The sequence below is a fragment of the Aquarana catesbeiana genome, linkage group LG11 (assembly GCF_042186555.1).
Source record: "Aquarana catesbeiana isolate 2022-GZ linkage group LG11, ASM4218655v1, whole genome shotgun sequence".
Classification (NCBI taxonomy): Eukaryota; Metazoa; Chordata; class Amphibia; order Anura; family Ranidae; genus Aquarana; species Aquarana catesbeiana.
The window spans coordinates 32786071-32798612 of NC_133334.1; the positions used below are offsets into that span (position 1 = coordinate 32786071).

The window sequence follows — 12542 nt, forward strand, 5'->3', positions numbered from 1 at the left end:
ACTTGGGGAGCCACAGCCTGGTCTGAATAATGTGTCCGGGTTTCAGTCCACCTCATGATTCAACACCCGAACTGTCCGGGTGAATCCTGGACAGGTGGCAAGCCTACTGATTACCTCTGTGCCAATCAAGAAGACAAGTAAAATAGGAAATGAGTAAAATAAAATAGCAAGGTTTTGACTTTTTTTCTGTTTGACTAGTCAAATACTAATCAATTTTTTTTTTCATTAGCAGGAAAACATACTTTTAGCTAAAACATTTTTAACAAATATTTGTGCTTTTTAAAAAAAATAAATAAAAAATAATAATACCATCACTGAGCATTTTTAAGCAAGTCATAAGGAACTGTTGAAAATACACATAAAAAGAGGCTTCAGACAGTGATTCCCTATGTGATCCAACGTTTTACTTCTGGTTGGAGCTGAAAGTGAACACCAGGTAGACATTTAAATACACAATTGATATACTGAACATAATGTATATATTTGAGAAAATATTTATTATGCTGGTTAGTTGTATTGTGATCCAAAATAGCAGAGCTGGATTGATGACCTCAAATTTCGCGAAGTGTCTTCTGCACACGTCTATTATGATTAATAATTCTTTTCTTGATTTAGAACACACTTGAGGAGTTCTAAAAATTGAGTCCCATAGGTTATTATTATCAGTTAAGCCCTGATGAAGAGTGATTGTCAGCCCCGGAAACACGTCGGATGCCTTTTATCTTCTTGTCACATTAATATCATCAACAATAAATGATTATGGAATTTTAAGAAGACCTCCTGAGACACTTTTTGTCTTTTTCATTTATATTCCTCAATTTGGGAGGGCCCCTGCTTTGTGGTAGTGTCAGGACCCTTGTCTGAACCCGCGACCTTTGCTGTGTCTGGAAATGTCTCTTCTTGCTGAGCTACCTGGGATGCTGTGACAGCTCCCTGAACATTTCTTTGAATGATCTTGCCTTGAACCTTGTTTCTCTTGAACCTTGAACCCTTTACTCCTCCCAAGGGTATTTTAGTCATGCCTTTGCACTTTCTGTTTGCCAGATTATTGTGCTCTCTCCAGCCAATATCTCATTCTTGTATGCAGCCTCCTCTGGCATGTGTATGTATCCTTATATTTGCTACCGCTCGTTACCGACCTTTGGCTTGTTCCTCGACTTTGTTTCTGCTTGATCCCAACCTGTGACCACTTGTTACCGATCTTTGGCTTGGTTACTGACTACACTTTTGCTTGATCCCTACCTGCTATACTGTACCTGCTACATGACTCCAGCTTGCTCACCTCCTGGTGGGGTGATCCTGGACCCCCTCCTGGTACTAACACGCAGCAAAACCCATCGCCACCATCAGGAGCTCTGGTGAACACCAATTAGTGCTTAGACTCCGCTTCTCGGGTGAGCCTGTGACCTGCTTGTATACCTATCCAGCTGGTCGATGGAAGCCTCTCTACTGCTATAACTACTGGTCTCCCAGCCTGACCCCTGACCATGACATAGGGCTGCCAAAGTTAGGTCAAGCCCAACCAACACCTCTTGTTTGACGGACAAAGGACCCAAGTTCAGTGCTGCACACCTACTTTTTCCTTATATTTGCTACCGCTCGTTACCGACCTTTGGCTTGTTCCTCAACTTTGTTTCTGCTTGATCCCAACCTGTGACCACTTGTTACTGACCTTTGGCTTGGTTACTTACTACACTTTTGCTTGATCCCTACCTGCTATACTGTACCTGCTACATGACCCCGGCTTGCTCACCTCCTGGTGGGGTGATCCTGGACCCCCTCCTAGTACTAACACGCAGCAAAACCCATCGCCACCATCAGGGGCTCTGGTGAACACCAATTAGTGCTTAGACTCCGCACCTCGGGTGAGCCTGTGACCTGCTTGTATACCTATCCAGCTGGTCGATGGAAGCCTCTCTACTGCTATAACTACTGGTCTCCCAGCCTGACCCCTGACCGTGACATAGGGCTGCCAAAGTTAGGTCAAGCCCAACCAACACCTCTTGTTTGACGGACAAAGGACCCAAGTTCAGTGCTGCACACCTACGTTTTCTGGGACTCACTTTTTCAAAGGCAGTAAAGTAATATGGCTTAATTAAAGTACAACCCCCAAATGATTGGGTTATGGGGAGCTGTAGAGCTTGCACACCTCCCAGCTTTTTGAGATAAGAAAGAGAGAGACACCTTTTAAGCACAAAGAGCACACACAAGGACACACACCCTTCCATGCCCCCACCTACGTTGACCATGAAGAAATAATACACAAGAAGATTGGATAGACCTACTCGTGCTCCCTCTACTTTTACCTTAATCTGGTTGGATGGAAGTTTTAGTGTAGAGCAGCCTTTCTCAAGCTTTTCAACATAGAGGAACCCTTGAAATAACCTTCCGGTCTTAGGGAACCCCTGCTAAAAATGACTATATCTACAACTCATTATACATTAGTGTGATGGTCAGTGGGAAGAATGCTACTTACACTTGTGATCATTGAGAAGAATTACCCCGTTACAGATAGCTAAAAAAAGATCAATGGTGTCAATGGGAACTTATCCGAAAAGGAGAACCTGCTCAAGGAACCCTTAGCAACCTCTGGAGGAACCTTAGAATTCTATGGAACCCTGGCTGAGAAACCCTGGTGTAGTTTTAATACTGTAGTTACATTTTAAGGAGGTCTTTATATCAGAACAAAAAGAAAGACAGCGTAGGAGAAACCTAGGAAAGAGGAAGTTGGTTCTAAAAGAAGGACTGTCCCTCCAAACGGAGAACAGTTGTGCGTTATGATGGGGTCAACCCTTTGCAATTCAAAAGAGCCCTGATTGGTTTAGAATGCGACCCCTTCCTCTTCCAGTGTGAGTGCTGCTCTTCCATGTTTTACAAGAAAATAATATAAAGACATATTCAGGTAATAAATTATTTTGTTTTAAACCCTAATATCAAACCCTAAATTTTTAAGCACTTGCAGCAGCTGATTTAATCCCTTACTGGGTATCGTATCTTTTAATCCTAATCTATGTTCCAATTTAAATTGGAGCCATGACCACAGCTCCAAGTTTCCTCTTTCAAGGTGGCTCCTTTATCTTGCAGCATCTTAAATATGTACAGTACCAGTAATAAATTAATAAATACAGTGGAACCTTGGTTAACGAGTAACACGGTTAACGAGCGTTTTGAAAGAAGAGCAACTTTTTTTTTTTTAAATTCTGACTCGGTTTGCGAGTGTTGTCTCGCAAAACGAGTAGAATTCAAGCTAATGGGGTCTGCAGTACCGCATTTAGCCAGAGGTGCGGGGGCGCTGGTGACACTCGGAATGGTTCGGAGCCATTCGGACATACATGGAAGCACTCGGAAATACTTTGTTCCCGAGTGTTTCCGAGCCATTCCGAGGCTTTCCGAGTTCAGCCGAGCTGTCCCCAAGTATTTCCGAGGCTCTCTGCCCCCCCACCTCTGGCCACATGCGGTATTGCATGCAATAGAAGTCAATGCGGAACAAATTGTCTTCCTTTCCATTGACTTCTATGGGGAGACTCGCTTTGATATGCAAGTGCTTTGGATTACAAGCATTCTCCTTGATATGCTTGTAATCCAAGGTTCCACTGTAAATGGAATCACCCTTGCATGCAGGGACTAGAGTTGTGCCTCCCTACACTGTGTGCATCAATAGAAACACACAGCACTATAGCCTAGGATGGCAAGGCACTGCTCTGCTCCTCCCCCCCCCCCCTCCTGGCTGGAGACTACATTGTCCATTGTTAACTCTTTCCTGTGAACACTGGAAGTTCAGGGAAGCAGCACTGAGAGAGCAGCTGAAAGTTGCAACCTATTATTGTGCTCAATGTTTTAAGCTAAAAAAACACTGAGGGCTTAAAGTTGTTGTAAACCTCAGCCATGAAATACGAACAAAGCGTATCCGTCTATAGTGGGTACTTGTCTCAATCCAGAGCACTAAGTGTAATTTCTGTCTGCTGCCTCCTTCCTCTGCTGTCAACATGAATCACTTTTGACAAGTTATCCTGACACCAAGAGATAAATGGTGACGGGGGAGGGACCTCCAGCGGATTGACAGCCTCAGCTCTGTCCCTGTGTGCTGTGTAAAGGGGGGTGTGTCCCTTCCCTCCAATCAGCTCTCCGAGCTCTCCTCACTGATCTCTGCAGTATGTGACCTCAGCTCTCATTCCCTGTACACACGATGGGTTTTGCCGTTGGAATAAACTCTGAAGGTTTTTCCCATGGAATTCCGCTCAAGCGGTCTTGCATACACACGGTCACACCAAATTCCGACCGTCCAGAACGCGGTGACGTACAACACGTACGACGGGACTAGAAAACGGAAGTTCAATAGCCAGTAGCCAATAGCTTCCGTCTCCAATAGCATGCGTCGTTTTTGGTATGTCGGAACGGCATACAGACGAGCGGTTTTCCCGATAGGAATTGGTTAGATTGGAAAAATTTAGAACATGTTCTCTTTCTAGGTCCTTCAGAATGTTCGACGTAAAAACTCCGATGGGGCACACACACGATCGGAATATAGGATAAAAAGCTCCCTTTGGACATTCTGCTCGTGCGTACACGGCATTAGCCCCCTGTTTTCTGAAAACTCAGACAAGCTGTATTAATTCTGAACTTTGAATGGATGTAGAGAAGAGAAGACAGCAGATAAACAGGTCCAACTTATGTAGGATTGGTTTCATTTCTCTGTGTCACCTGAGGCCAGTCACTTCACTGGGTGTATGGAAGGGTTTACAACCACTTTAATACTACTTTAATGATTTCTTAACACACATGTGAACTAAACTGTTATTAAATATGTGCCTGGGATGCACCTTTAAAGTGATTTTGTCTCTTGTGAAGTGAGGTCACGTTGTGGTAGAACACGTAGGAACCGCGTGGAAATGAGGTCCACCTTGACATTCATGCTGCCATTGAATTATGATGAAGACATTACACACAATAAATACCAATGACTTCTACTACAAAGTGAAGCCATCTTTGTTGATGGTGGCATCTGTTTTCCTTTGGACATCATGACCCGCATCGGCCACCTTACGTTTGTGTCTAATTTGTAGGCTGATGAGACTTTTTGGACGGTGAAGTGCTGCAAGGCTTGTGCCGTGTCTCTCCTCCCTGGGCGACGTGCTGATTGTGAAACCGGCGTGACCCGACTGGCAGTCCGGGCTTCTCTCACGAAAGCAAGCGGTGCCACATGGCTATCTGTCTCCTGGGGTTGTCAATCATCTCCTGCCAATGGCTTTTTCCTGTAGCAGTCTGATGTGACCCCAGACCGCAGGTCCCCAGGGAATGACTCGGGCCCCCGCCGGGTTCCTGGCAGAGCATATCTATCTCCACGCTGACCTCTTTCAGCAGCTCCGGCGGCACCTCGAACATGATCATCTCGTTCCAGACGGGATTAATTTTGTGCTTTGCCCTTTTGCTTTGTTTCTTCTTGAGTCTTTGAGACTGATGCCAGAGAGTGACCTTCACGTAGAGATCTGCAGAGGGACACAAGTATTGATCCATGCATTATGAACACAAAGTACTCTGCAGATTCCCATTCCACATTTATAGCAAACCTAAGGCCAGATTATTGACATTCAAGTATTTATACATTCTTAAAAGGTAAATGAACTTTAAAACAGTCATCACTGATCTGTGTAGCTGCAGCCACTGTGGAGTAATTAGTCTTCAAAGTAGACATACTGAAGTCCTTAAGACTTTCTCGCAGCAGCACAGCTCATCCTGCTTACCCAGTCACTCTGTAGCCTTATTTTATTTTTCATACGCTGCCTGCATAACCTGCATGACAAAGAAACAAGCCTTGAAATTTCATCCACCAAGGGAAATAGCCCTGCAGAATTACCTTGCATGGATTGGTGGATTTACGCATGAGGGTGGGACAATGATTTCACAGCAACTCCCATTACTTTGCTCTCCTGGAACTGCTGAAACAGAGTTGTCAGCACATGCTATACTGGCAGATTCACATAAATCAGGAGCTGAGCTGTTGGGTCAATACTGAGAAAGGGGGTAGGGTGATCTGAGCGTTTGATTAACTGAGCTCCTAGGTCACTGCTAGGAGAGGGAGCAGGGTGAGCTAAGCTCCTATGTCACTGCTGGGAGAGGGGAACAGGGTGAGCTAAGCTCCTAGGTCACTGCTAGGAGAGGGGAGCAGGGTGAGCTGAGCTCTTAGGTCACTGCTGGGAGAAGAAGCAGGGTGAGATGAGCACCTAGGTCACTGCTAGGAGAGGGAAGCAGGGTGATCTGAGCTCCTACGTCACTGCTGGGAGGGGGGTGCTGAGCTCCTGAGTTACTACTAGGAGGGGAAGCAGGGTGAGCTGAGCTCCTACGTCACTGCTGGGAGAGGGGAGCAGGGTGAGCTGAGCTCCTACGTCACTGCTGGGAGAGGGGAGCAGGGTGAGCTAAGCTCCTAAGTCACTGCTGGGAGAGGGGAGCAGGGTGAGCTGAGCTCCTACATCACTGCTGGGAGAGGGGAGCAGGGTGAGCTAAGCTCCTACGTCACTGCTGGGAGAGGGATGCAGGGTGAGCTGAGCCCCTAGGTCACTGCTAGGAGGGTGAGGAAGGTGATCTCAGCTTCTGAGTCACTGCTGGGAGAGGGGAACAGGGTAAGATACATAGTTACATAGTAGGTGAGGTTGAAAAAAGACACAAGTCCATCAAGTCCAACCTATGTGTGTGATTATGTGTCAGTATTACATTGTATATCCCTGTATGTTGCAGTCATTCAGGTGCTTATCAAATAGTTTTTTGAAACTATCGATGCCCCCCGCTGAGACCACCGCCTGTGGAAGGGAATTCCACATCCTTGCCACTCTTAAAGTAAAGAACTCTCTAAGGTTAAACCTCTTTTCTTCTCATTTTAATGAGTGGCCACGTGTCTTGTTAAACTCCCTTCCGCAAAAAAGTTTTCTCCCTATTGTGGGGTCACCCGTACGGTATTTGTACAACCATATCATATCCCCTCTCAAGCGTCTCTTCTCCAGAGAGAATAAGTTCAGTGCTCAAAACCTTTCTTTATAACTAAGATCCTCCAGACCCTTTATTAGCTTTGTTGCCCTTCTTTGTACTCGCTCCATTTCCAGTAAATCCTTCCTGAGGACTGGTGCCCAGAACTGGACAGCATACTCCAGGTGCAGCCGGACCAGAGTCTTGTAGAGCGGGAGAATTGCCAATATTCTGTTTGGTTTGTTAGCAGCAGCTTGGCATTGCATCATCTACTAGGACCGCCAGGTCCTTTTCCATCCTAGATTCCCCCCAGAGGTTCTCCCCCCAGTGTATAGATTGCATTCATATTTTTGCCACCCAAGTGCATTATTTTAAATTTTTCTACATTGAACCTCATTTGCCATGTAGTCGCCCCCCCCAATAATTTGTTCAGATCTTCTTGTAAGGTTTCCACATCCTGCGGAGAAGTTATTGCCCTACTTAGCTTAGTATCGTCCGCAAATACAGAGATTGAACTGTTTATCCCATCCTCCAGGTCGTTTATAAAAAATTAAATAGGATTGGTCCCAGCACAGAACCCTGGGGGACCCCACTACCCACCCCTGACCATTCTGAGTACTCCTCATTTATCACCACCCTATGAACTCGCCCTTTTAGCCAGTTTTCAATCCATGTACTCACCCTATGGTCCATGCCAACGGACCTTATTTTGTACAGTAAACGTTTATGGGGAACTGTGTCATAGGCTTTTGCAAAATCCAGATGCACCACGTCTACGGGCCTTCCTTTATCCAGATGGCAACTCACCTCCTCATAGAAGGTTAATAGATTGGTTTGGCAAGAACGATTCTTCATGAATCCATGCTGATTACTGCTAATGATACCGTTCTTATTACTGAAATCTTGTATATAGTCCCTTATCATCCCCTCCAAGAGCTTGCATACTATTGATGTTAGGCTAACTGGTCTGTAATTCCCAGGGATGTATTTTGGGCCCTTTTTAAATATTGGTGCTACATTGGCTTTTCTCCAATCAGCTGGTACCATTCTAGTCAGTAGACTTAAAGTAAAAAGATTAGCTCCTGTGTCATGGCTGGGAGGGGGGAGCTGAGCTGCTAAGTCACTGCTAGGAGGGGGGAACTGAGCTCCTAAGTCAGCTAGTGGAGTGCTAGTGGAGGGGAGCCGGGTGGGCCAAGCTCTTGAGTCACTCCTAGGAGAGTGGAGCAGGGTGAGCTGAGCTCTTAAGTCATTGCAAGAAGAGGGAGCAGGGTGAGCCGAACTCCTGAGTCACTGCTTCTGCTAGGAGGAGGAGCAGGTGGAGCTGAAATCCTAAGTCACAGCTGGAAAAGGGGGGCATGGTGAGCCAAGCTCTTGAGTCACTCCTGGGAGAGGGAACTGGGACAACTGAGCTCATAAATCACTGGAGAACAGAGTGAGCCAAGCTCCTGAGTCACTGCTACTGCTAGGAGAGGGGAGTAGGATGAGCTGATCTCCTGTGTCACTGCTTGGCCAGAGGAGCAGGGTGAGCTGAGCTGCTGAGTCACTGCTGGAAAGGGGAGGAGAGCATGCATGGGTCACAAAGAAGCAAGCTCTGAAACAACATCCAACAGGCACAATAGCCCTACAGCACTGCCTTGCGTAGATTGGTGGGTTTTCACATAGGGGGTGGGACAATGATTTCATTGCAGCTGACATGATTGAATTGGGAGCTTTTTGTATCAATCCTATTGGAAATGTGGCAGCTAACACTGTTTTCAGTAAAACAGAACAATGTGACCAGTCAGTGGCTTGGGTCATTTTTAGAATATTAAGTCATTTCTTTTCATCCTCCTGCACAGACCTTACCTTTTCCCAGAAGGTTGTTGTTTTGGCTGGAATGTATGTTTCTGGCTTTGATCAGGACCACGATAAGACGATTGGCTGCCGGTAAGTAACTCATAGACAGGAGGACTTCACTAGAGTGCTCAGCATCCTGTGGAAATAAAATCACCGGATAATGAAAGCTGAACTTCAAGCAAAATGGCGAGCAACTCAAGGCAAACATTTTCTTGGGAACTCCCGAATTCACTTATCAACTATTTGTGGGCTCAAGGGGCAGCTGCTTTGGGCCCCACAACAATGACTGGGCCCAGGGCAGCTGTCCCTTTTGCCCTGTGCTAAAGACGGCCCTGAAGGAACCATTATAATACGTACAATATATGTCAACTCCTTTAGGGCTCATTCAGATGGTCAATAAAGACCGCTTGTTCAGAATATGTAAATGCTTGAATGTCCATTCACTGGCTGCAGAAGCACTTTACCCACTTTACCCGACCAGCAGTTTTTGAGAAACTCCTGGCTGGCGGCTTTGTTGTTCCCCAGTGACAGTGGTGGCCCATCCATTAGCACCACCCCCCATCTATGCGTCCGGCCCCCTAATCTACATGCGGGACGCCAGACACATGGATTTCTATATGGGTTTTTCTTTTTTTTGAAGCACATGATTAGAGCCCGAGGCTCTAATTGGCTTTAAAAAAGCCAATTAGTGTGACAATAGCGAATGCATATTCACTATTGTCTTCCTCATTCTCCTCCCGGCTAATCAGGAAGCCCCTATTGGCCAGGGAGTCTTAGGCAGCTGTCCGTCTCCCATGGAGGGGGTCATGCCCAGGAATCTCCGCTGTCTGTTTCCCAAGGGGTGTGGGGGTGGTTGTGTGATCAATGCCGTTCGCCTCTGGCAGGGGTGAGGGGGGTTGATGGTGTTAGTTTGCCGCCCCACCCCCAAAATATTGACCACCAGCTGCCACTGCCTAGCGATGTACCCATACGTTGCGTGCCCCCTGTCTCTCATGCTGTGATCGGACACAGCACAAATTTTGTCGGAAGGCTCACAGCCAACGATTTTGGCTGTGAACTTGCTGAGTTCCTTCCCCGTTAGCTAGGACCAGTCCCTGATTGCCCCGGACCACTATCACAGTGACACTAGAAAGGTGACAGGCAGTCAGAAAGTCAGAGTTGCATTAAAATTTGCATGAATTCCAGTATATATACCATAGTTTGTAGGCGCTATAACTTTCACACAAACCAATTAACCACTTGACCTCCAGAAGATTTACCCCCCTTCGTAACCAGACCATTTTTTTGCGTGTTACGTTAACTGACAATTGCGCAGTCATGCAATGCTGTACCCAAATAAAATTGACGTCCTTTTTTCCCCACAAACAGAGCTTTCTTTTGGTGGTATTTGATCACCTCTGCGGTTTTTATTTTTTGTGCTAAAAAGAAAAAAATAATACATTTTGAAATAAAAAAATAAAAACAATATTTTTTTACTTTCTGCTATAAAACATATCCAATAAAAACTTTGAAAAAAAAATCTATTTTCTTTATAAATTTACATCAATAAGTATTCTGCTAAATATTTTTGGTAAAAAAAAAATCCCAATAAGCATGTATTGATTGGTTTTCGCAAAAGTTATAGTGTCTACAAACTAAGGGATATTTTTATTTATCTTTTTTTTTTTTAGTGGTACTGGCGGCTATCGGTATTGGCGGGACAGCAATATTGCGGCGGACATTCTGATACTAACTGACACTTTTTGGGAACCAGTGACACTAATACAGTGATCATGATCAGTGCTAAAAATATGCACCGTCACTGTACTAATAATACTGGCTGGGAAGGGGATAAACATCTAAGGGCAATCAAGGGGTTAACTGTGTGCTTAACCAGTGATTTACTATAGTTTGTGAGGTGCTTTTACTAGGTAAAGAGAATGAATTTGATCCCTGCTTTGCTTTTGGACACAAACTCCATCCCTTTCCTCCTGTCAGAATGGCGATCTGCAAAACTATCGGTGGGTGCCAATGGACATCTAGTACCCTGCACCCTACGATCGGCTTCCACTGTGTGTAATGATGGGCCGGGTTATGCATTCCCCTCTACTCCTCACTGGCTATGGGCAGCTGGCAGGTGAGGCAAACTAAAACTTCCACGCTGCACCTGGTAGGAGAGAAAGTTTTAGGGAATGAAATACTGGTATTTAAAAAATCCAAATACCTAAGTGGCTGGGGATTTGGATTTTAACTACTTCCATACAGGGCATTTTCACCCCCTTCCTGCCCAAGCCAATTTTCAGCTTTCAGCGCTGTCGCACTTTGAATAACAATTGCGCGGTCATACTACACTGTACCCAAATTAAATTTTTATCATTTTTTCCCCCACAAATAGAGCTTTCTTTTGGTGGTATTTGATCACCTCTGCGGTTTTTATTTCTTGTGCTATAAACAAAACAAGAGTGACAAGTTTGAAAAAACACAATTTTTTAAAAATTTTTGCTATAATAAGTATCCAAATTTTTTTTTTTTAAACAAATTTTTTCCTCAGTTCAGGCCGATACATATTCTTCTACATATTTTTGGTAAAAAATATCGCAATAAGCGTATATTTATTGGTTTGCGCAAAAGTTATAGCGTCTACAAAATAAGGGAATAGAGTTATAGCATTTTTATTATTATTTTTTTTTTTTACTAGTAATGGCGGCGATCTGCGATTTTTATTGTGACTGCGATATTGCGGTGGACACGTCGGACAATTTTGACACATTTTTGGGACCATTCACATTTATACAGTGATCCGTGCTATAAAAATGTATTGATTACTGTATAAATGTGACTGGCAATGAAGGGTTTAACCTCCTCCCATCTGACAGGACGTAGATCTGTGTGTTCACACACACAGATCCACGGTCCTTCTCGGTTACCGGGCAATCGCGGGTGCCCGGCGGACATTGCGGCCGCCGGGCACGCGCACCGGGACCCGAGCGATGCGGGAGGCGCGCGCGCGGCCCCTGGGCTGCCTGGAAGGCTGCGCCGTCATATGACGGCGGCCCAGGATAACAGCTGCACCGTCCCGCCGTCATATGACGGCGGGCAGCAAGTGGTTAAAATAGAAGTCAGTGTCGCACGACTGCGCAATTGCCAGTTAAACTAGTGCAGTGCAGAATAGCAAAAAATGGCCTGGTCATGAAGGGGGGGGGGGGGGCAGTAAAACCTTCCAGAGGTCAAGTGGTTGAAGACTGCTGAGAAAAGCCCAATCAGCCCCATAGAGAGTGTACTGTCTTTAATCAGTCTAATTTAATAGGTAGACTATAGAGGGGCAGACTATACACAGAAACAAAGTAACACAATATCACACACTGACAGTATGTTTTGAGAATGACACAAATATTACATTTTCACAAAGTCTGCTGATTCAGTGTTTTTAGATCTTTTTGTCAGATGTTCTGGTATACTGAAGTATAATTACAAGCATTTCATAAGTGTCAAAGGCTTTTATTGACAATTACATGAAGTTTATACAAATAGTCAATATTTGCAGTGTTGACTGTTCTTTTTCAAGACCTCTGCAATTCCCCCCCCCGGCATGCTGTCAATCAACTTCTGGGCCACACCCTGACTGATGGCGGCCCATTCTTCCATAATCAATTCTTGGAGGTTGTCAGAATTTGTGGGTGTTTTTCGTTCACCCGCCTCTTGAGGATTGACCACAAGTTCTCAATGGGATGAAGGTCTGGAGAGTTTCGTGGCTATGGACACAAAATGTT

General features: G+C 45.2%; 1 protein-coding gene across 1 annotated transcript in view; it reads right to left on the minus strand.

Moving 5' to 3' along the window:
* Nucleotides 1–1109: 1109 nt before the first annotated feature.
* SYT13 (synaptotagmin 13) overlaps nucleotides 1110–12542 on the minus strand; it is a 62363-nt gene continuing 50930 nt past the window's right edge. Inside the window, exons 5-6 of the mRNA XM_073604171.1 lie at nucleotides 8803–8929; nucleotides 1110–5486 (exon numbers count right to left, since the gene is read on the minus strand). Of these exons, the coding sequence (XP_073460272.1) occupies nucleotides 5179–5486; nucleotides 8803–8929 (435 nt within the window). The 3' untranslated portion in view covers nucleotides 1110–5178. The remainder of the gene's footprint in view (nucleotides 5487–8802; nucleotides 8930–12542) is intronic.